The 24,369-nt window shown below is 42.1% G+C and overlaps 2 protein-coding genes across 3 annotated transcripts in view; one reads left to right on the forward strand and one right to left on the reverse strand.

Annotated features, from left to right (window-relative positions):
* rplp2l (ribosomal protein, large P2, like) overlaps positions 1-24,369 on the forward strand; it is a 140,762-nt gene that overhangs the window by 94,985 nt on the left and 21,408 nt on the right. The gene's annotated exons all lie outside the window — the stretch shown is intronic.
* The window catches only part of pidd1 (p53-induced death domain protein 1), a 53,398-nt gene that overhangs the window by 16,512 nt on the left and 12,517 nt on the right, over positions 1-24,369 (reverse strand). For both annotated transcript variants that reach the window (XM_055649681.1, XM_055649680.1), the window contains exons 8-12: positions 20,048-20,230; positions 19,327-19,474; positions 14,784-14,919; positions 8,507-8,657; positions 6,008-6,131 (exon numbers count right to left, since the gene is read on the reverse strand). In XM_055649681.1, coding sequence (XP_055505656.1) covers positions 6,008-6,131; positions 8,507-8,657; positions 14,784-14,919; positions 19,327-19,474; positions 20,048-20,230 — 742 coding nt within the window. The remainder of the gene's footprint in view (positions 1-6,007; positions 6,132-8,506; positions 8,658-14,783; positions 14,920-19,326; positions 19,475-20,047; positions 20,231-24,369) is intronic.

The following is a 24,369-nucleotide window of genomic DNA, read 5'->3' on the forward strand; positions in this document are numbered from 1 at the left end:
CGTACGCCCACAACATTTGAAAGTAGAAGCAAGCTACTGCAGATGCTGATTATTGCACAAAAGGGTACAAAGTTCAGAAGTCTTGTTTTGGGTAGAGGCCCTTCTTCAGACTGTTTGAATGTCACCAATCCAAAATGTCACCTATCCATGTTCTCCATGGATGCTGCCTGCCCTGCTGAGTTACTCCTGCGCGTTGTGTCCTTTTACATTTAAGAAGTGTATTCGTAGATTTCTCAGATTTAAGAAGTGACACCCTATGGGTGTCAGAGGTTATGGGGAGAAGGCAGTAGATGGGGTTAGGAAGGAGAGATAGATCAGCCATGATTAAATGGGCCAAATGGCCTAATTCTGCTCCTATCACTTATGATCTTCTGAAGCTCTTGAATCACCAAGGTATTGAATGCTTCAGACTAATTACTGGTAAATGGGACTAGTATAGATGGTCACATCATGAACGTGGTGAGCAGAAGGGACTATGTCTGTGCTGTACGACTCCAGGATCTAAAAGATTAACACAAACAATTAATCATGAGTGTCATCACACATTTTCCTCGATCTCACGTCTGATTACTAGCCGTGGTCATGATGATTTGACTACTAAATTCCTCTTGATCAACAGGCTAATTAAAGTATCTTAGTCACCTCATTCTCATACGACACAAAGCACCAACATGGAAATGTTGTAATACAGTATGGCAGTCGCTGAATTATTTATGAACCGTGATTTGAATTAGGCAGTACAAGGTCTCATGTCACACAATCGGAAAGAACGCCATGGCCATGGATAATTTTAATAACATTTTGTCAAATGGGCAATAAAGTCTCAAAACTAAATGGTATATTTTGCGAAATAACTTTTTTCCCTCATGGTTTACGTGCCACATATATTGCATTTTGTGTGACAGGGTCCTCAGTTATTTATTGCCGTAAACTGCGTTCAAACTCTAAATCAGCAAAGGTTGCTGTTTCAATCATCAGTCAATAGACAATAGGTGCAGGAGTAGAGCCAGCACCACCATTCAGTGTGATCGTGGTTGATCACTATGACAATGTTAATCATAGAACTAACATCCAAAAAAAACAAGGGTAGAAACAAGAAACTGCAGATGCTGCTTTACACAAAAGGACAGTAAGGGCACAAAGTGTTGGAGTAGACCATAAAACACAGGAGCAGAATTATGCCATTCGGCCCATCGAGTCTACTCTGCCATTCAATCATGGCTGATCTATATTCCCCTCTCATCCCCATTCTCCTGAATTTTAAGTTTAGTTTAGTTTATTGTCACGTGTACCAAGGTAGTGAAAACCTTTTTGTTCCGTGCTACCCAGTCAGCGGAAAGACGATACATGATTACAATTGGGCCGTCCACAGTGTACAGATAAAGGAATTAAGGTAACCTTTTGTCCTCTTACTAATCAAGAACCTATCAATCTCTGCTTTAAAAATACTCAATGTCTTGGCCACAGAAATCTGTGACAATGAATTCCACAGATCCACCATCTTCTGGATAAAGAAATTCCTCCTCATCGCCATTTTCTTCTTTTTTTTAATAATTAATTTGTGGGATCTGGATACCAGTGACAATTGTGGCATTTAATATCCGGTCCTAATTGCTCCCGAGCTAAGAAGGGAGCTGAGAGTCAATCATACAGGTTGGTCCAGAGTCACTTCAACAGGCGGCACGGTGGCACACAGGTAGAGTTGCTGCCTTACAGCAAGTGCAGTGGCGGAGACCAGGGTTTGATCCCGACTACGGGTGCTGTCTGTACTCCCGTGACCTGCGTGGGTTTTCTCTGAGATCTTCGGTTTCCTCTCACATTCCAAAGATGTACTGGTTTGTAGGTCAATTGGGGTGGGAGATTGCAACCTTCACGTGGTCCGCCCTGTTTTGACGAATGCAATCAACCCGGTGTGCACAATCAAATAAGATCAAAAAGAACAAGTTGTCCTACAACTTTAGGCAGTGCACGCCATACGCAAGAAGAAGAAGAAGTAGGTTAATTGACTTGGTAAATGTAAATATTGTCCTTAGTGTGTGTAGGATAGCATTATTGTGCGGGGTTCGCTGTTCGGCATGGGCTCGGTGGGCCGAAGGGCCTGTTTGCACGCTGTATCTCTAAACTAAAACTAAACTAAACAGGGAATGGTGGGTGATTCTCCTTCCTGTGGGACATGAGTGCACCAGCCGGATTTTCAAGACAACCCTGTGTTTCACAGTTGCCGTTTCTAAAGGGCTTTAATTCCGGATTTAGTTGATTCCTTGAAGTTAAATTCCCCAGCTGTCATAGTGGAATTCAATCTTGTATCTAAGGATCAGAATCTGGGGGTTATGTTGCTGGTCTAGAAAGCTTAACCATTCTGCTCCCGATACAAGTTACAAATAGCACAGTTCTGTAATGTCAGAATCTATGAGCCAAAACTTGAATCTGTCTGTGGGTGATGTAATTTTACGTAAAATTATTGGCAACTTCTGGCATCTGCACATGGAAATTAAATTCAGAAGTTGTTGTCAGCAGCACTTCACAATATTTCAATCTTGAGAGATGCAATCAACATAAATTCAGTCATTTGCTCTGAACTTTGAATCTTTCTGTACCATTCTCAACATTGTAAGGATTGAATATGTCACCTGCCAGGCTTTGTCCCGCCCCTCCTTGCTTCTAGTTTTCTCCTACCTCACCTACAATCAGTCTGAAGAAGGGAGCTGACCTGAAAAGTCACTTACCCATGTTCTCCAGAGATGCTGCCTGACCCACTAAGCGACTCAAGCACTTTGGAGTAAACCAGCATCTGCAGTTCCTTGTATCTATTCTTGAATATGTTAAGATTTGCTGAATGAAGTGTACCTCCATTTTAACAGCATGCTAATCATAATAGCAGAATGCCCTCCCTGGCCCTGAAAAAGTACGTTTTATATTCGTGAAATTTAATTCTCTTGATTCAGCATTTAAAACGGTCTTAGTTTCCACTAGAAAGAGCATGGAGGAGATTGACAATTATGATGCCAGGACTGGAAAACTTCAGCAATGGGGAAAGGATGGATAGGCTGGGGTTGTTTCTTTATAATTACCAAGGCTGAGCAGCGAGTTTATACATGTGTATACAATTGTAAGGGTCACAGGTGCAGAGGAAGATCCCAGTTCCCTCAGCAGATGGGTGAAAAACCACAGGGCAGAGATTTATAAAAACCTGCGGAAGGACTGTAGTGGAGCCAAGGAAAAAAATTTTCAACAGAAGGGGCGGCACGGTGGTGCAGCGGTAGAGTTGCTGCCTTACAGCGCCGGAGCCCCTGTTTCGATCCCGACTACGGGTGCTGCCTGCACGGAGTTTGTACGGTCTCCGCGTGACCGCGTGGGCTTTCTCTGAGATCTTCGGTTTCCTTCCACACTCCAAAGACGTACAGGTTTGTAGGTTAATTGGCTTGATATAATTGTGAATTGGCCCAAGTGTATGTAGGATAGTGTTAATATGTGGGGAGCGCTGGGCGGTGTGGACGCAGTGGGTCGAAGGGCCTGCTTCCACGCTGCATCTCTGAAACTAAAATGACAGAAGATGGTAAGGGCCTAAAACTTATTGCTTTGAAGGATGGTGGAGGCAGAAACGCTCAAAATATTTGCAATGTGCATAGATGTTTGAAGATCTGACCTTTAGGACTGACCTAGTTGAATTAGATTTAGTAATTCCATCCCATCTGAGAGATTGACCAAAAGATGAATCAATGTTCCCAGCATGGAAACAGCCCACCCAGTCCATGCTGACCATCGATCACCCATTCCCAACAGTTCTACGTCAATCCACTTTTGCACCCCTCTCTACCCACAAGGGGATATTTACAGAGGCCCTGCAAACCTACGTCTTTGGGATGTGGGAGGAAACTGGAGCAACCGGAGGAAACCCACACGGCCACAGCACATGAGATCAGGATGGAATCTGGGTCTCTGGTGCTGTACAATCATCATGGACCAAATGGCCTTCGACCATCATGCACATATTCTACAATTCGAATTTCTGAATTCATCTAACTTGTTTCAGTTTCTATCTTTACCTCATAAGTGTTTCTCAACCTTCATTGTAATTTTTGTAAAATAATTAAAAAACATGACAATTACTGCTGTTCACTTGGTAGACAAAAGTGCTGGAGAAACTCAGCGGGTGCAGCAGCATTTATGGAGCGAAGGAAATACCCAACATTTCGGGCCAAACCCCTTCTTCAAACTGATGTAGGGTGGGAGGGGCGAGAAGAAAGGAAAAAAGAAGAAGAGGATCCCGAGGGCTGAGGGAGAGCTGAGAAGGGGAGGAGACAGCAAGGGCTACCAGAAATTGGAGAATTCAATGTTTATGCTGCTCGGGTGCAGACTGCCCAAGCGGAATTGGAGGTGCTGCTCCTCCAATTTCCAGTGGTGCTCACTCTGGCCATGGAGGAGGCCCAGGACAGAAAGGTCGGATTCGGAATGGGAGGGGGAGTTGAAGTGCTGAGCCACCGGGAGATCAGGTTGGTTAATGAGGACCGAGCGGAGGTGTTCGGCGAAACGATCGCCAAGCAGTTCTTTCCGACACAATGATTTTAATATTCCCCTTTACATTTTTGTAATAGATGACTATAAGCCAGAGTAGGGGACATAAGGTACACAATCCGAGAACTTAAAATTGTCAAAAATATTAATGTAGAAATGCATGTATTATTAAAATGAAAGAAAAAGGTCCAATGTGGTTTTATGAACTCTAACACAATCCTTGTCATTGTACAAAACATTCAAACTTCATTATTTCGTTCATTAATCAAAATTGCACATCATAATTTTGTCAAATTAAAAATGTCCCCGATATCACAAGGAATATGTTCTTAACACAGCTTTGAAAATATTATTTTGCGAACTCATGTCTATAATATATTAAATATTGTTTCTATTCAATCAACATTTCAAAATTAATGTGCTAGATTTATCCTAGAATGCAACAAATCGGGACTAATATTTTAAATATTGTTTCTCCTGCTTGTCAGTATGTGATCTTGATATAGGCCCATCAGCCCATGACATCATGCAATAGAGGCTGCATGATTCCACAGCACCAATATAATAAATATTCAGCTGTCCCTCGGTTTTAAAACACATGTGAATGACAGTTAATGGAATGCCATTGTTTAATTATTCACTTGGATAAAGTGGATGTGGAGAGGATGTTTCAACTAGTGGGAGAAAGTAGGACCTCTAGAGAGTCTAGTGTATAAAATCATGAGAGGAATAGATCTGGTAGGCGCACAGTTCCTTGCCCAAAATAGGGGAATCGAGGACCAAAGGACATAGGTTTAAGTTGCAGGGGAAGATATTTAATAGGAATGTGAGGGGTAAGTTTTTCACACCAAGGGGGGTGGGTGTATGGAACAAGCTGCCGGAGGAGGTAGCTGAGGCAGGTACAATCGCAACGTTTAAGAAACAATTAGACAGGTACATGGACAGGACAGGTTCAGAGGAATGTAGGCCAAACACAGGCCGGTGGGACTAGTGTAGCTGGGACATTTTGGCCGGTGTGGGCAAGTTGAGCAAGTTGACGAAGGGCCTGTTTCCACACTGTGTGGCCTCAGAATAAAAGGACGCACCTTTAGAAAGAACTTGAGGAGTGGGTGGTGAATCTGTGGAATTTCTTTGCCACAGACGGCTGAGGAGGCAAAGTCAATGTATATTTTATGGCAAAGATTGAGAGATTCTTGAATAGTAAGGTTGTCAGGGGTTATGGGGAGAAAACAGGATAATGGGATTGAGAGGGAAAGATAGATCCACCATGATTGAATGGCGGAGTAGACATGATGGGCCGAGTGGCCTAATTCTGCTCCTAGAACTTATGAACTTGCAATTGACGGACCCATATTTCTATAAAATACAAACTTAAACTGAAAATGTGTCCATGTTAATAGAAAAGCAGTTTTGAAAGCAAACTCCTGTTGCTAATATAACATAATGTTCACACATCCATTGAACAGCCACAATTCCCTGAATCGGCATTTACCTGAAACAATTTCAATTCCCTTTTCAAATCCAGCAAAGAATTCTTCTCCTTCAAACATTTCGACAATATCAGATGGCTCGGGTCCCCAATACCTCTTCTGCAAATTCTTGCAAACAGACTCAACCTGCATAATAAAAAGTCATATAAATATACAAATAAATAGACTATTGACTATTGACATATAGAGAGAACCCAATAAAAGTGGAATTCATTGCCACTGACGGCTGTGGAGGCCAAGACAAAATATATTTTTCAGGCAGAAATAGATAAATTCTTGATTAGTACGGGTGTCGGGGATTATGGGGAGAAGGCAGGAGAATGGGATTAAGAGGGAAAGATAGACCATCCACGATTGAATGGCAGAGGCGACTTGATGGGCCGAATGGCCTAATTCTGTTCCTGTCAGTTATGAACTTATGGAAAGTCTCAAGTGTGCTCTCTTATTATGGCATAGAACAAGTTCATGCAGCTCACTGGGTCCATCACAGATATCAGCAGAACAATCCCATCAGTCAAATTCACTTTCTTCTCTAACTCCTTGTAGCTCCGTCACTTACATCCTCACACACGTCCTTCAACTCTCTCTTGGTTCCTTTGCACTAGCTCAGACAAACAGGTCATTTACAGTGAAGCCAACTTGGAGCAGTGGAGCAGTAGTGGAGTTGTTGCCTCACTGTGACAGAGACCTGGGTTCGATCCTGACTACAGGTTATGTCTGTACGGAGTTTGTACGTTCTCCCTGTGACCACGTGGGTTTTCTCCAGGTGCTCCGGTTTCCTCCCACACTTCAAAGATGTGTAGGATTATAGGTTAATTAGCTTCGGTAAACTTATAAATTGTCCCTAGTGTGAAGGATAGTACTCATGTACAGGGATCGCTGGTCAGCTCGGACTCGGTTGGCCGAAGTGGGGCCTGTTTCTCTAAAGTCTAAAATGTTTGTAGGTTAATTGGCTTCTGTAAATTGTAATTTGTCCCTAGTGTGCAGAATAGTGCTAGTGTATGGGGTGATCGGCACGGACGGGGTGGACTTCATTAAATGCACATTAGAACATAGGAACATTAGAACATATGGTTTGATAGGAATAAAATTTCATTAAATTTGAGTAAAACTAAAATAATGTTATTTGGTGATTGCAGAATAAATAAACTAGTAAGTATAAAGATAAAGGAAGTTGAACGAGTGCATGAAAATAAATTTCTTGGGGTTATAATTGACGATAAAATAAGCTGGAAATCACATATTAAACATGTAAAATTAAAATTGTCAAAAAGTATCTCTGTATTATACAAAGCCAAGCAGGCTCTGGATTACAAATCACTCCGCATTCTTTATTGTTCATTAATCTTACCCTACTTAAATTATTGTGCAGAAGTCTGGGGCAATAACTATAAAAATTCGATACACTCATTAACCATGATGCAAAAAAGAGCAATTTGTATTATACATAATGCCAAGTATCTGGGTCATATGAATCCATTATTTTTAGTCAAAATTATTAAAATTAGAAGATTTAGTTACATTCAAAACAGCTCAGATAATGTTTAAGGCCAAAAATAAAAATTTACCTGGAAACATTCAAAAATTATTTAACGAGCGTGTGGGGGGTTACAATTTAAGAGGAATATTTAATTTTAAACAAAGAGTCCGTACGACTAGAAAAACCTTTTGTATTTCGGTTTGTGGAGTAGGAGTGTGGAACAAATTGAACGAGGAATTAAAGCAATGTACAAACATGAATCATTTTAAAATGATATATAAAAAAATAATTTTCAAGGGGTACCGGGGATGGAGGGGATGGTTGGCAAGTGGGGGTTAATGTTTATCTATTGCTTTACAATTGTTTACTTATGTTTGGTTACTTCATATATGAAGTTTGTATGTGTATAATAGTTGTATGTATATATATGTCTGTAGGTATTATGGGAAATTGCCTGGGGTAGTATTATTATTATTAATTAATTGATTTTTAAATATGGTAGAAGTGTTGGGGAAAAGGGGTGAGATTTAATAAGTTATTCTTCTTCTCACTCCTTTTCGAGCTTGTACAGACACAGAGTTGGACATTGGAAATTTGCTTTTTGTTCTTTTCATTGCTTGTAAATATTGATTGTAATGTCCAATTGTTTGATAATTTCGATTTTGTTACTATTAATGTCTTTAATGTCTTTACTTGTTCGGAATAAATTAAATAAATAAATAAACATACAACATTCTCCTCTCATACTGTATTATCAAGTTAATATCTTCCTGGTGACACAAGACTTCAAATGGTGTAAACTTGAGCAACACCCACTGTTGGTGGAACTCATTGGGTCAGGTAGCTTCTGGGAAGAGAATGGACAGCCGACATTTCGCCCCTCCCCCCCCCCCACCCCACCCCCAAATTACTTTCAGTCTGCAAAATCGTCCTGACCCGAAACGTCACCTATCATTTACCTCCAGAGATGCTGCCTGACCCTCTGAGTTACTCCAGCAGTTTTTGTCTATCCAAGGCATACCTTGTGTTTGGGAACGCACTGTAGGAATATTTGTTCTGGATCCCTCTTCCTCTGCCGCGCCAGGAAGTTGACCTGCCACCTCCTCAGGCGTTCATATACTTTTTGAGCGATTCCACCAACGTACGTCTTGGTTGTGTACCACAGCCAGTACCTGATTAATGCAAACAATGACAAGACAATTCCACCAAAGTCAACACAACTAGGTGTGAACTCCCAGTGCCATTCTGTGTCGGCCATGGGCTCTTTCCATAATGTTTAGTGATGTGGGGGAAAGAAAGTGACTAGTCCTGTGACTATTGATCTGCTTCAGGATTCAGTGCTGAGTCCATCGCTGTTTGTCATCTATATCAGTGATTTGGGTGAGAACGTACATGGCATGATTAGCAACTTTTCAGATGAGATTTTATGGGTGGAAATCAGAGCACCTGTAGGAAACCCAGGCAGACACAGGGAGAACGTGCAATCTCCACACAGACAGATACCCGAGGTCAGGGTCAAACGCGGGTCTCTGGCACGGTGAGGCAACAGCTCTGCCAGATGTGCCACCCTACAGTTGAAGTACGCCTCACCTCTGCTGTCCAAGCACGGTTAGGCACCTTATCGTTGGCATTTGGGGATCTCAGTTGGAAAAACTGGTTCATGAGTTCTAGCAGCAGAATTAGGCCATTCGGTCCATCAAGTGCAGTGTGTGCCAATTGCAAAGGACTTAAGCGGATTTTGCAGAATTCATCTTCCATGTGAAGAACCAACTGCATTTAGTGAAAAGGCTTTTTCAGGTTAAATTCTAATTTTTAACCCAAAATATTTAATGACTGTACCAACAATCAGTGACATTACTTTGACACGACTGACCAATATCTATTATTGCTTTAATTAATAAACAAATTAATACCAGAGCCACTAACTTATTGCAAACCAAAAAAATATTTGAGCACTGTGGCAGATTTGGGTAAATACCCCAGTGATTATGAGTACATTCGTACAGTCTACAAATTATGTTAAAATATTGTAGAGCCTTATGCCCCTGTCCCACTTAGGAAACTTGAACGGAAACCTCTGGAGGCTTTGCGCCCCACCCAAGGTTTCCGTGAGGTTCCCAGAGGTTCCTGGAGGTTTTTGTCAGTCTCCCAAATGGTCGAAAGTAGTTTCCGCTTCCTCTATGTTCCGGCGATTATTAAAAACCGGCCGCGACTAAAAATAGATTGCCATTTTAAAAATCTGTAATTTTTAGTCGAAGCCGGTTGTGATGTTAGTTGAAGGTGGTTGCCGGAGGTTGCAGCTAGTGGAAGGTGGAATAAAACTGGGTGAAAAAAAAGGTCTTACCTTCCACTACCTGCAACCTCCAGCAACCACCTTCAACTAGCATCAAGGGGTCTTAAAACGAGTTCTTTCAAACTCAAAGTCTCACGGATAAAGGGCATAGAGGAATAATGTTGATATAAATATTTGAAATGATATCATTAAATGCATATTATGCCTGTTGTGTAAATATACTACGTGTTTCTGATTTTGTGTTTGGAATAATATTATATGAGATGACATCGGTATGGATTGCAACTTTTGAATGTTTAGTTTAGAGATACAGCACAGAAACAGGCCCTTTAGCCCACCACGTCCGCACCGATCAGCAACCACTCCACACATTAATGCTATCCTACACAATAGGGATAATTTACAGCCATTACTGCGGCTGGTTACCCTACAAGTCAGTACATCTTTGGAGTGTGGGAGAAAATTGGAGCACCCGGGGTAAACTCATGCAGTCATGGGGAGAATGTGCAAACTCAAGGTAGACAGCGCCCGTAGTCAGGATCAAAAATGGGGGATATAGATTATTTATAACTGTTGTACATTTGTGTGTTTGTATGCAGCAGAAAGTTGCATTTGTGCCGGTATATTTATGAGGGCCGATGTACTGCGAAGCAAAAACTCAGGATACAATTGCGTAAGTGAAATATGATTCTTTAAAAGAAAGAGGATCATCAATTGCAGGCATTAATTTGTGTCTGCTGCAGACTGAGTCGATGGTCATGAGATTTATTGGACAAAGTGGGAATTCAGAAGGTCTGGGCATTCAGTAAAAGAAAGGAACAATCAATCCAAGAAGATATCAGACGATGAATAAAAATGGATCGAAGACACTAAGGACTGGAATAACTCAGCAGCACCTCTGGAGAATATGGACAGCTGACCAAGAAAGGACCTTTCTTCAGAAGAAGTCGTCTGAAAAAGGGCCCTGACCAAAAATACCACCCATCCATGTTCCCCAGAGATGTTGCCTGCCCAACTTAATTACTCCAGCACTTTGTGTCCTTCTTTGTAAACCAGCATCTGCAGTTCCTTATGCCCACAATTAACTTGCCAAACTGGTTCTTTATCAGTGTATGAAGGAACTGCAGATGCTGGTTTAAACTGAAGATAGACACAATATGCTGGAGTAACTCAGCGGGACAGGCAACATCTCTGGAGAGAATGAATGGGTGACGTTTTGGGTCGAGACCCTTCTGCAGATTCGTTATCAGGTCAGGTCACACTCAACTAACATCCTCAAACCAGCCGTTTGCCACATTTAAGAATTGATTAGCCTCATAGCAGCGGCCCACCTTCCAGTATACAAGATGGCGCCCAAGCCAGGCGACCCTCTGCATGCTGGTCCCAGAAGTGGATCCACAATTATCCGTTACAATCGCTCCACTCCTTTAAACCTCCACTATTTTTACACTTGTACTCACGTATAGTCTTTCCGATGACTGGATGGATGGAAAAAGGTTTTTCACTCTACCTCAGTACATGTGACAATAAACTAAACAAAACTAACACCAGCAATCTGTGAGCAAGATCACTTGGGAGGAAAAGGGCAATGGAAGCCTGAATCTGCCGTGTATAGGGACTGTAAAACTAAATGTAACTATTTCTCTCTTTCTAGCTGATGTAACCATCCTCAGTGTAAAGGCTGCTAGCCAAGACGTAAGGAAAGTGGCAAATCATGTTTACATCCCACCACGCCAATATTAATAAACTGAATTGTCATAATATGACAATTATCAAGCAGTCCTCGGGAAGAAGCAGCATGAGATCTGGCCCAACCTGGATCATGGTTTCAGGGAAGGGAGTTTAGTTTAGTTTATTATTGACACGCGTACTGAGACAGTGAAAAGCTTAGGTTTGCTTGCTATCCAGTAAACAAATAGACTTTGCACAAATATAATCAAGCCATCTACAATGCAAAGATAAAGGATAAAGGGTATGACATTTAGTGCAAAGATATAGCAGGTCAGATACCGCTTTCAAGCTGAAGAGAGGACCGTTCAGTTGCCTGATTACAGAAGGGACGAAACTGTTCCTGAATCTGGAGGTAGATGTTTTCAAACATATTTAAAGCTAGGTCAGACCTTGCTACTCAAATACCATACAACTTCTATTCCACACAATGTCTGCGATGGCTTTTGGGAATTGTGGTTCTTGTTGACAATGGTCCCAACTGCATTTAGTGAAAGGGATTATTTTTAGATTAAACAAAGGGATAAGCGAAGATCGTTTATGCAGCTGATCCTGGAATAATCCAGAGGCAAAAAAAAGTTCAGAAGTGGCCACTTCCATAGCCAGACCGCCCACCACCAGGACCTGCAGGAAGCAGATCTTCCTTTGGGCAGCCACAGATATCTGTTACCAAGTGACATTACAATCTCATCTTTGCAGCATTCGCCCATCTCCCTGTCACACGCATCCAGTTTGGTCACCACCCTAATACGGCCAAACTAAATGCGTTCAAAAGTTGGGAAGAGGTTCATGTCAGGACTCTGTTGACAATGTGTCAGAGGGAAATGAGATTTCAGATATGAGATTGTGCACCACCTTGTTTAAGTATCTACTTGACAGTGGACAACAAGGTGGCGGACCGGTAGAGCTGCTGCCTCACACACCAGAGACCTGCGTTTAATCTTGACCTCGGGTGCTGTCCGTGCGGAGTTTGTACATTCTCCCTGTGACCGCGTGGGTTTTCTCCGGGTGCTCCGGTTTGCTCCCACATCCTAAAGCATCATCAGAAGCCACACACTTATTTCACTGCTGTCATCGGGAAGAAGATATAGGGGCCGGAAACCTGGACCATCCAGGTTCAGGAACAGCTTCTTCCCTACAGCCATCAGGCTATTAAACACTACAACCTTCAAATAAGCTCTGAACTACATAGACATGGGGGCATTGGTTTTGTATTTTTGCACTATTATTGCTTATTTGTTTTTATATAACTTTTTTTCATTTATCAGATTCTTTAGAGAACTATGCTTACGTATTCTGTTGTGCTGCTGCACGTAAGAATTTTGTTGTTCCATTATGACAATAAAGCACTCATAACTCTTGGCATTGGAGGTTATTTTCGCAGACTACGGCCATTAAGGCAGCTCACTGTGAATTTGCAAATACATGGAGTGTTGAATGCTGCGCTTGCCAGCAATAACTGCACCCCATGAATAATAAAAACTCTCATCTCCGATCCTGTGCCCACTGAAATTGGATTTCCACACATTTCATTCGTAATTAACATTAAATCAATCTGCAAGGTTTGCATTAATATCTGCCTGCAATAATTAGATCTTCCCTATTAGCAAGTGACCAACTTGCAGGCATCCAAACGTGTCTCTGTTAAACCTGGACTTGAGGTCACAAGAACTGGATTACACACCCAACCCATAGAATTTTAACCAAATCTCACCCGTTTGTTCACGAATGGTTAAACTACACTAAACATTACCAACCTTAGCTGATCTGCACTTGCTCAATGAAAAAACAAACCTCTTTTGAAATACGGACAATTGTATGAGGTAACCATAAAAGCATGAGAAAATATGGAGTGTTATTCATCCAGTGAGCAGCAGGAAAATCACAAACGCCCAGCACATATTTTATGGCCATCGCAGTTCCTGGAAGTAAGTCAAATGGGCTTATTTTTTCTGCCCCACCTAAGATTGCTATTTAAAATGTTTTGACTACAGAATGCCGAACTCTCCAATTGAAGTCAAGGTCCAGTTTGTATATTCAACAGTGTTAGTGTTATTTCAGAACCAGTCACTTATCTTCACCGTATTCATAATAGCAATGGACTTTTTTGGCGATTTTTTTTGGTTTAAACAGATCACCTTCCATCCATGTAAAGAGTTTGTTTTGTGATTTATATTCAGCATCGGTTCTTGGGCATTACTCATTTTGAATGTTAATGCAGTGTAAAACAGAAAATGCATCAGACTGTTGTGCTGAAATTTCCGATCAACATCTATACACGTTTCCAAGACTACAGAAGCTGGATGCTTATGGCAGGAGTAGTTTTAACACTTTCCAATCCAAGGGATTCTATTGATTAAGTTTCCTTTGGTTAGCTGGGCAGCACAGTGGCACAGCGGTAGAGTTGCTGCCTGACAGCATCAGAGGCTCGAGCTCGATCCTGACTACAGGTGCCAAATGGACAGAGTTTGTATGTTCTCGCTGTGACCACTGGGTTTTCTCCGGGTGCTCCGGTTTCCACCCACACTCCAAAGATGTACAGGTTTGTAGGTTAATTGGCTTCTGTAAATTGTAAATTGTCCCTGGTGTGTAGGATAGCGCTAGTGTACGGGGTGATCGCTGGTCAGCGCGATCCTGGTGGGCCGATGGGCCTGTTTCTGAGCTGTATCTCTAAAGACTAAAGTCTAAAATAAAGCTTGGTGTTGTAAGGAAATGTGGGACCTGCTACTGTCAATTCCATCATCTAATATTCCTGGAAATCACATTCCAATCAGGCTTGGAAATGTAATTTTTTGCCATTGCCATGACAACTGCAGTAATTGAAGTATGGCATGGACAGGGGGTACTTCTGTGCTGCACTGCTCTGTGACTCTACATACAACCACCTTCTCGGGAGATATCACCTGGCCTTGCCAGTGATGCAGAGACGACAATGAAAAATGTCGGTGGCATCAGCACCAGAGGTCATAGTCTCAGAATAAAAGGACCTTCCTTTAGGAAGGATACGAGGAGGAATTTCTTTAGTCAGAGGGTGGTGAAATAGTGGAATTCATTGCCACAGACGGCTGTGGAGGCCAAGTCAATGGATATTTCTAAGGCAGAGATTGACAGATTCTTGATTAGTACGGCTGTCAGGATTTATGGGGAGAAGGCAAGAAAATGGGGTTGAGAGAGAAAGATAGATCAGCCATGATTGAATGGCAGAGTAGACTTGATGGGCAAAATGGCCTAATTCTGTTCCCATCATTTAAACATGAACATTCCTTATACATCTTACCATGAGAAGTGGTTAACTTCAAAAATAGCATAAAGGTGAGTGAATTCCAGCACCACCTGATTCGTAATGTCCATCCAGTCCTCAACCTCTGGATCTCCATGGAGTAAATGAACTTTGGATCGGTCCAGATTCAAACCTAGGACAGTGATTTTGTTTAAAAAAATGTTTTAACACCTTTTCTTAAAAAAAAAACGAGAATTCTTATCGCTTCCAGATATATGACAAAATATACATAAGAAATGATTCAGAAAGTGGCTTTCCTTGTAGATTACAAGTCTTGAAGACCAAACATCCAATACATCCTGTGTAGGAAGGAACTGCAGATGCTGGTTTAAACCGAAGAAGGATGTAAAAAGCTGGAGTAACTCAGCGGGACAGGCAGCATCTCTGGAGAGAAGGAATGAGCGACATTTTGGGTCGACATCCTTCTTCAGACTAGTCAGGGAAAATGGAAATGAGAGATATAGACGATGACGTAGAGAGAGATAAAGAACAATGAATGAAAGGTATGTAAAAAAGTAATGGTAAAGGAAACAAGCCATTGTTAGCTGTTTATTGGGTGAAAGAGTAGCTGGTGTGACTTGGGTTGGGGAGGGATAGAGAGAGAGGGATTGCAGGGATTACTTGAAGTGAGTGAAATCAACGTTCATACCACTGGGCTGTAAGCCGCCCAAGTGAAAGATGAGGTGCTGTTCTTCCAATTTGCGTTTAGCCTCACTCTGACAATGGAGAAGACCGAGGACAGAAAGGTCTGTGTGGGAATAGGAAGGGGAATTAACTACATCCTTGCACTGTCTTCTCAACCAGCAGAATCACAGACCTGTCCTCTTAGCTGGAGAATGATGTGTGCCTCTCAATGGGGGTGGGTGGGGGGTATATCATAATTAGAAGGAAGAACGAGGAAATAAATATTATATATAAACTTCCATTGCACTTCTGAAAATGTTTCTTACAATGCAGACACCAGTAACACAAATGGCCTTTCATTCATTTTCATCATCAGCCTCTACAAACAGTACTGTTAGAATTGAATACCAAGCCTGAGGGTAGTCCCCTATACCTTGACGTAATAGTCAACCTTGAATATACCACTATATTGGGAGCTACTTATTGATATCTGCAGCAGCCACCCAGCTGCAGGCTGTTCTGAAAGGGTTTTGCACCCAAACCCAAATTCCTTCTCTGGAGATCTTATTATTTGACAAAGAGGGTTTAGTTTAGTTTAGGTTAGTTTGGAAATAGGCCCTTTGGCCCACCGAGTCCGCACTGATTTGCAATCCCCAACACTAGTTCTATCCTACAAATGAGGGACAATTTACAGAAGCCAACTAACCTGCAAAACTGCACGTCTTTGGGAGGGGAAACCAGAACAACCGGAGAAATCCCACGGGGTCATAAGGAGAATGTGCAAACTACTTACAGACAGCACCCCATGTCAGGATCGAACCCGGGTCTCTGAAGCTGTAAGGCAGCAACTCTACCACTGCACCACTGGGTATGCATCAGAAAGGAGATTGATTAGTCCAAAATTAGATCACATGAAAAGTTGTGTTACTGGAGGAGTGAAATAATGAAGCACTGAAGTTACATGAAAAGTAGAATGACAGGATTAGACATAAAATGCTAGAGTAACTCAGCTGGACAGGCAGCATCTCTGGAGAGAAGGAATGAGTGACATTTCGGCTCGAAATGTCACATTTTCTTTCTCAAGGTTATTTGGCCAAATTCAAATGTCAAATCGGAGAGGATCTGGTAAATATAAGGGTTGTGACTATTTCAAATAAAGAAATATACGAAATATGCAAACAGGCAGATCAAAAGCAAATTATATTCAATAGCAAGACCTATTAGCAATGTGTAAGAAGGGTTTAAGTAAGAACAACAGTACAGTGGTGTAGTTGCTGTCTCATAGTGCCAGAGATCCTGACTAGGTTTGCTGTCTGTGTGTGGAGTTTGCACGTTCTCTGTGACTACATGGGTTTCCATCAGGTGCTCCAGTTTCCTCCCACACCCCAAAGACATGCGGGTTTGTAGATTAATTAGTAAAATTGCCTCATAAGAGATATGAGCAGAATTAGGCCATTCGGCCCATCAAGTTTATTCCGCTGGTTCCAATCATGGCTGATCTATCTCTCTCTCTAAACCCCATTCTCCTGCTTTCTCCCCATAACCTCTGACACCTGTACTAATCAAGAATCTATCTCTGCCTTAAATATATCCACTGACTTTGCCTTCTGTGGCAAAGAATTCCACAGATTCACCACCTTCTGACTAAATAAATTCCTCTTCATCTTCCTAGACTCTCCCACCAGTGGAAACATCCTCTCCACATCCACTCTATTCAAGCCTTGCATTGTTCTGTACTTTCCAATGAGGTCCCCCCCATTCTTCTAAACTCCAGCGAGCACAGGCCCAGTGCTGTCAAGCACTCATCACATGTTAACCTACTCATTCCTGGGTATGTACGGAGTGGAAACTAAAATTGAACCTAGACCAGTGTAAACGGGTGGTCAGTGGTCAGTGCGGACGTGCTGGGCTGAAGGGCCTGTTTCATGCTGTATCTCTAAACTAAAGCAGTCTGAAGTTCATATGTTTAAGGAGCAGAATTAGGCCATTTGGCCCATCATGTCTACTCCACCATTCAATCATGCCTGATCTACCTTTCCCTCTCAACTCCATTCTCCTGCCTTCTCCTCATAACCCCTGGCATTCGTATTAATCAGGAATTTGCCAATCTCCGCCTTAAAAATATCCATTAACTTGGTCTTCACCACCGTCTGTGGCAATGAATTCCACAGATTCACCACTCTGACAAAATTAATTCCTCCTCATGTCCTTTCTCTAGTTACGTCGTTTTATTCTGAGGCTACGCCCTTGGTCCTAGACTCTCTACACTAGCGGCTAACGGTGATGATGTTAAAGAGATTGCAGTGTTTGGGTGGGATTGTGGCTCCACACAGTCAACTACTGCAAAGCAATATGAATTATACAAATACAATTCTGAGCAACCCATGGTCATGTTCAATATCAGTTTAGTTTAGTTTAGAGATACAACGGGGTAACAGGCCCTTAAGCCCACTGAGTCCGCACTGACTTGCGATCCCTGCATATTAACATTACCTTAATGTGTAAGAAGGGTTTAAGTAAGAAGGGCAAACTCCAACCAGACAGCACCCGAGGATGGAAGTGAACCCGGGTGTCCGGTGCTGTGAGGCTGCAGCTCTATGGCGGACGTTCTTTTAGGAAGGAAATTAGGAGGAATTTCCTTAGTCAGAGGGTGGTGAATCTGTGGAATTCTTTGCCACAGAGAGCTGTGGAGACATAAGCAGTGGATATATTTAAGGCAGAGATAGACAGATTCTTGATTAGTACGGGTGTCAGGGATTATGGGGAGAAGGCAGGAGAATGGGGTTAGGAGGGAGTGATAGATCAGGCATGATTGAATGGCGGAGTAGACTTGATGGGTCAAATACCCTAACTGCTCCGATCACATGATTTCTACCTGCTGCTCTTCTCTGAGACCACTGCTGCCTTTAAAGATTTGGTACACAGCCTCCCTGCTGCCTCTGTTCCAGCATTCACTTTGAAGTAGGTATGTTACAAAACCTACCTGAATCGTCATTAGGAATCTTCCCTCAGCCATGTCGGCGATTTTGGCGCTGTTTGGAGGGGGCGGGTTTTAAACGCGATTTTTACTAGGCTGTACTAATCGCACATGTTCAGCCTAGTAAATCATTAACGAAAAATCGCTGCAAGACCCGGTCGCAAAAGGTATTATTAGTTTTATAGGCCTCGATAATATAGTTCTAATAGTTTTAAAATTACTCTCTGATTCCGCTACCTCTCGCAGCCCCAGGGTTTTATAAAGCAAACAATTAAAGGTATGTACCTTATTTTTACATTAAATGGAGCATATATATAACCCTATATATCAAGTTATCTATAGCGAGTGGTTCATTTTGGGCTTTTTATATCCCGCAGTATTTTTCTCGGCATTTGAGGGCACTAATCCAGCGCTATGTCAACGTTCTAAACCAGCGCGTTCCACATGAACCCACTAGAAAGCCGATTTAAATGGGCATTTATTTACAGCAATTGAACACTAAATTCCTTCCATTTGGCCTATAAATTAATGTAAATTAGATATAAAAATCATGTTATATTGTGAATTATTTGTGAATAATCTTTGGACACTTAGGCTATTTAAAAATGTTAATCTTTCCTTAAGAAATGGGCGTTTGACTATCCAAGATCACAGCTTTTTTGTAATGTCCATTGAAAATCAATAGGGAACAAGATGCTAATTTCCGAGTATGAAAATGGTCATAACTTTTTTAATACTTGAGATATGAAAGTGAATTTGGTGTCAAATTAAACTTATTGTTATGCTTTATCTGATGGGATAAATTGCAGACTTGATTTTTTAAATCTCAAAATTTTGTAACATTGCTATTTGAAGGGTTACCACTTAGACATGGATCAAGACATCAGAAGTGAAACTAAGTTGTCAACCAACATTCAAGTGAGGTGTCAGGATACTGACCTGTGATTCCGGAAGGTAATGGAAGCTGAATCTTTACTGGTTTCAGAAAGTTGTCAGCTGAGTTTTGAGACAAGCAGAGCAAAGGGCTTGCGAGAGAATCCTGATCATCTGTTAGTTCATGTAACTCCTCCATCGCAACAGGCAACACCTGTGTTTCAATTCAAGGCAATGTTAGACGCATCAGGCTAAACAAAGACAAAATTGGAACAAAGCAATCTTATAGAGGTGAATAAAATCATGAGAGGAATAAATCGGGTGGGTACACAGAATCTCTTGCCCAGAGTAGGGGAATCGAGGACCAGAGGACATAGGTTCAAGGTGAAGGGGAAAGATTTAATAGGAATCTGGGGGGGGTAACTTTTTCCACACAAAGGGTGGTGGGAGTATGGAACAAGTTGCCAGCGGAGGTAGTTGAGGCTGGGACTATCCCAACGTTGGCCAGTGTGGGCAAGTTGGGCTGAAGGACCTGCTGTATCATTCTATGACTCTATAAAGGAAGTTATTATCATTATCATTATCATCCTTTTATTGTCATCATGTAAAGCAACAATTGTACAGTGCAAAATGAGAAGACGTTTCCCAGGGAATACTGGAGCATCGTACGTAAAAACTTAAACATTTCACGCATAAATTTAAAAAAAAAAAGTTATGCTCTTTGCTGGAAGGAGTGGGATCAGCATGGTTTTATTTCCAGCATTTCATTTTAAATACGTCGACAAACCTGCATTTTCACACTGCGTGTGTGGTTCACTGCACCGGATGGAAAGGTCACCTTGATGTTGGGATCCACAGACGAGAACAACAAGGTCCCTTCCATGGGGACGGTGCACGTATTCTCCCTCAGCCGCGAGATGACAATGAACCAGGAGAAGTGGAGCACTCTGCAGCAGGCCACATGTCGCGACTACAGAGGAAAGAATTGTTCAGGAAAAGAGCACATTGTTAAAAAAGTAACAGGAAACCAAAAATTCTAGCAAATGAGAATCCACAAACTGTTTCTGTGGTGGAATGTTAATTGCATTTGTGAGATCCTCAACAAACTAAATCCTCAAATATAAAACAGTAGATCTGCGGACATTGTGCACCTGGCTCATCGAGTTACAGAGCCTTAAAACGTAGAAAAAAGCCCTTCAGCCCACAGTGTCCATGCTGATCATCAAGTACCTATCTATGGTAATCCCATTGACACCAATCTCGTTTCCCAACACTTGGTCCTGGTCTACTGTACCTTTCCAATTCAAGTGCTTATCCAATGTTGGAAGTAGAAACAAGGAACTGCAGATGTTGGTTTACACAAAACAATCAGTCTGAAGAAGGGTCCGGACTCGAAATGTCACCGGTCCATGTTCTCCAGAGATGCGTCCTGGCCCACAGAGTTACTCCTGCATTTTGTGTCCTTAAATGTTGTAGGTTCTCGTGCTGTTTCTATTGCAATTACTTAATAAGATAATTTATTTGCTAATTTAACTGGAAATTGGGAGAAGAAAAATGGTTCAAAATATTTGTAACCACTAGGAGTGACAATGATTCCGCTTTACATATCGTTAGCTACGGTACTCAAAATAACATTGGAGCAAAATGGAAGATTATGGATGATTTGTTTGTATTGGAAAATGGAGCTAATTCCACATACAGTAGATAAATACCCACCACACTCTTTCTTGTGATACTTGGGAATTCTTGTTGTAACCATGGGAACTCCATCATCATGACTACTCTTAAAGAATTCTCTGCCATCAACAAAATGATTAAAAAAATTAAATAGCTCGCGAGCATCACGTAACTGACAGCAAACAACATACTGTACATCCCTGATGTACCAAGACTACCAGAACCCGATGAAGCAGAGGTCCCCAAGTAACACATTCCATTTGAGTGCTACTGTATCTGAATGGTAGCCAAGTGTATTTTTAAAACAATAGATCTCCCAAAGTATGCAAAGTGATTTGAACTGCACCGTAGAGCAAAATATCAACAAAGCTAATATCATATTGACCCAAAAAAGCATTCATAATACAAACCTTTTCAAACTAATTGCCAGTCTTAATGCTATACAAAATGGGAACAGGCCCTTCTGCCCAACGTCCACGCTGGGTTAGTCCCATTTGGCCTATATTCCTCAAAACCCTTCTTATCCATGTATCAATCCAAATGTCTTCTGAAAGTTGTGATTGTACCCCCTTCTATAGTTTCCTCTGGCAGCTTGTTCCAGACACAAACTGCCCTCCGAGTGAAAAGGTTGCTGATGAAGTCCTTCTTAAATCTCATCTTAAGCTGTGCCTTCTTGTAGAGAAACTTGAACATGTGCACCACCAGACTCAGGAACAGTTTCTTCCCCTGTTATCAGCTTCTGAATAGTCCTTCAAATAATAGGGTATTCTTCAATTCACCTCCACCCCACTATGGACATTGGACCTTGTCTATAGAACTGATGTACTACATGGTTGAGAATTATATTTTGCACTCTGTATCATCCATTTGCTCTATCTAGTTAGTTTAGAGTGTGAGAAGACGTTTTTGATTTAATTGTATTTACACAAGAGGGCAGTGCAGTTTTTATGCTGATCGGCATCAACATTCTTTTAAGATTTGGCACCTCGCGTGATGGTGACTACATTCATGCACCCGATTTATTTTTGCTCTATTTGGAACTAATGCCACATAAACCTGGAACTGCTGAGTACCTTCAGCTTTTTCCTTGTGTTTGCATGAATACTGCATAGCTATAAAAGCTAGAATTGCAATGTAAAACATTGTTATTTGAAAAGGTAAGAACATTGCATGGCTTCCAACAACCATCAAGCTATTGAACACTACAAAACACCAACTGAACTAACAACTACAAACTGTCTTGGTTGTACTAGGGACCTCAGACTTTTGTTTTGTTTTGCACTAATATTGGGGATATTGTTTTTATTATGGAACTTGTTCTTTTTTTGTTTGTTTTTATTATACCATCCATTGAGTACTGTATTTACGGACCCGTTATGCTGCTGCAAGTATAAATTTCACTATTCTGTTCCGGTACATATGACAATTAAACACTCTTGACCCAAGTGATTTCGAGATTTATACCTGGAATACTCGGAATGGCACATTTTGGCAGCACAGTGGCACAGCTGGTAGAGCTGCTGCCTCACAGCGCCAGAGCTCGGTTCGATCCTGACCATGGTCGCTGTCTGTGTTGAGTTTGCACATTCTCCCCGGTGACCGCGTGTGTTTCCTCCGAGTGTTTCGGTCTCCTATCACATCCCAAAGACAAGCGGGTTTGCAGGTTAATTGGCCTCTGTAAATTGCCCCTGATGTGTCGGGTGGAGAAAGTGGGATAACACAGAACCATCGTGAACAGGTGATCGATGGTCAGCGTTACCACATGGATCAAAGGGCCTGTTTCCATGCTGTATCTCTGAAACTAAAAGTAATTTTTATCAAACAATTCTCATGCAACCCAGCAACCTCACCTCCCCATTTCCCCATGGATGCATGAGATTATACTGTAGACTATTTCCACATTCAATCTACGACGATGATGTTAAATTTCTAAATCCTACAGCATTAGTGTCATCATGCATCTCCATAGCTGCACACATGGCAATCTGTAATACCAATCAAAAGCAGGACAGTGCCACCACACACTTTTGCTAATTTCTTTACTCCGTTTTACCTTGCTGTTTATCGCCTATGTACGTTACCTGGACGCAGATTAAGGAACATGTTCACAGTGTAAGGATAGACAGGTCTCTCTGAAAGACATGCACCAAAACCCATCCCAATCCCCCCCAACAATCATAAGCAATAGGCAACAAAAACATTTGAGGGGTGCAGTGTTAGCCGAGGAGAAGGGATTCACCGCAAGTTCATTCCGAGCATTCCTGCCTTGTCTGCTCACACAGATTCACAAGCTATCAAGCCGCTCAAGCAGAGACCTTACGAGACTTGCACTCGGTCAATCAGTCGGCTGTTGTAGAAACTCTGACCTGCTGGAGGGAAGAGCTGTTCACTTAGTGTTTCAGACGCTCGCTGTGTGTCCAGGCTGAATCAGCTTGTGGACAATGCTGCCCCCTGGTGGAGAACGTCTTATCACAGCAGTGCCAGAAGGTGCCAGCTGAGTGCAATACAAACAACTCCCAAGAAACCTGCACCATCCAGGGCAAAGCAGCCCACTGGATTGGTACCCATTAATCGTCCCATTCATTCTTCTCCTCCAGCGCTCATTCGCAGTGGCTGCAGTGTGCACCGTCAACAAAATGAAGCAAAGTTACTTCGCCAGGCTACTCCAACAGTACCTCCCAAACCCACAATCTCTATCACCAGAGGAGACAAGGGCAGGAAGTGATGCAAACACAACCAGTTGCGTGTTCCCCTCCCAGTTACTCACCATCGTGACAATAGGTGCAGGAGTAGGCCATTCGGCCCTTCGAGTAAGCACCGCCATTCAATGTGATCATGGCTGATCATCCCCAATCAGTACCCTGTTCCGGCCTTCTCCCCATATCCCCTGACTCCACTATCTTTAAGAGCCCTATCTAGCTCTCTCTTGAAAGTATCCAGGGAATCGGCCTCCACCGCCCTCTGAGGCAGAGAATTCCACACTCACAACTCTCTGTGTGAAAAAGTGTTTTGTCATCTCTGTTCTAAATGGCTTACTCCTTATTCTTAACCTGGAAATATATTGCTGTTTTCAAGAGAGAGTTAAATTTAGCTCTTAGAGCTCAAGAGAATCAATGGATATGGGGAAAAAGCCAGAACAAGGTACTGACTTTGGATGATCAGCCATGATCATATTAAATGGCGGTGCTGGCTCAAAAGGCCGGATGGCCTACTCTTGCACCTATTTATGTTCTATGTTCCTTCGCTATCATTGTGTCTAAATCCTGGAACACTCTCCCCAACAAGGAAGGAGATAGAGAACTTGGACACCAACCTTCTCCCTCAATTTCAGCAGGATGAAAGAGCTAGTTATTGACATCAGGAAGTGATGTGGTGTACACACCCTAGTCAACATCAAAGTTCCTGAATTTGATTATCCATGGTCGACAGTTT

Source organism: Leucoraja erinacea, chromosome 18 (assembly GCF_028641065.1).
Source record: "Leucoraja erinacea ecotype New England chromosome 18, Leri_hhj_1, whole genome shotgun sequence".
In the NCBI taxonomy this organism is placed as follows: domain Eukaryota; kingdom Metazoa; phylum Chordata; class Chondrichthyes; order Rajiformes; family Rajidae; genus Leucoraja; species Leucoraja erinaceus.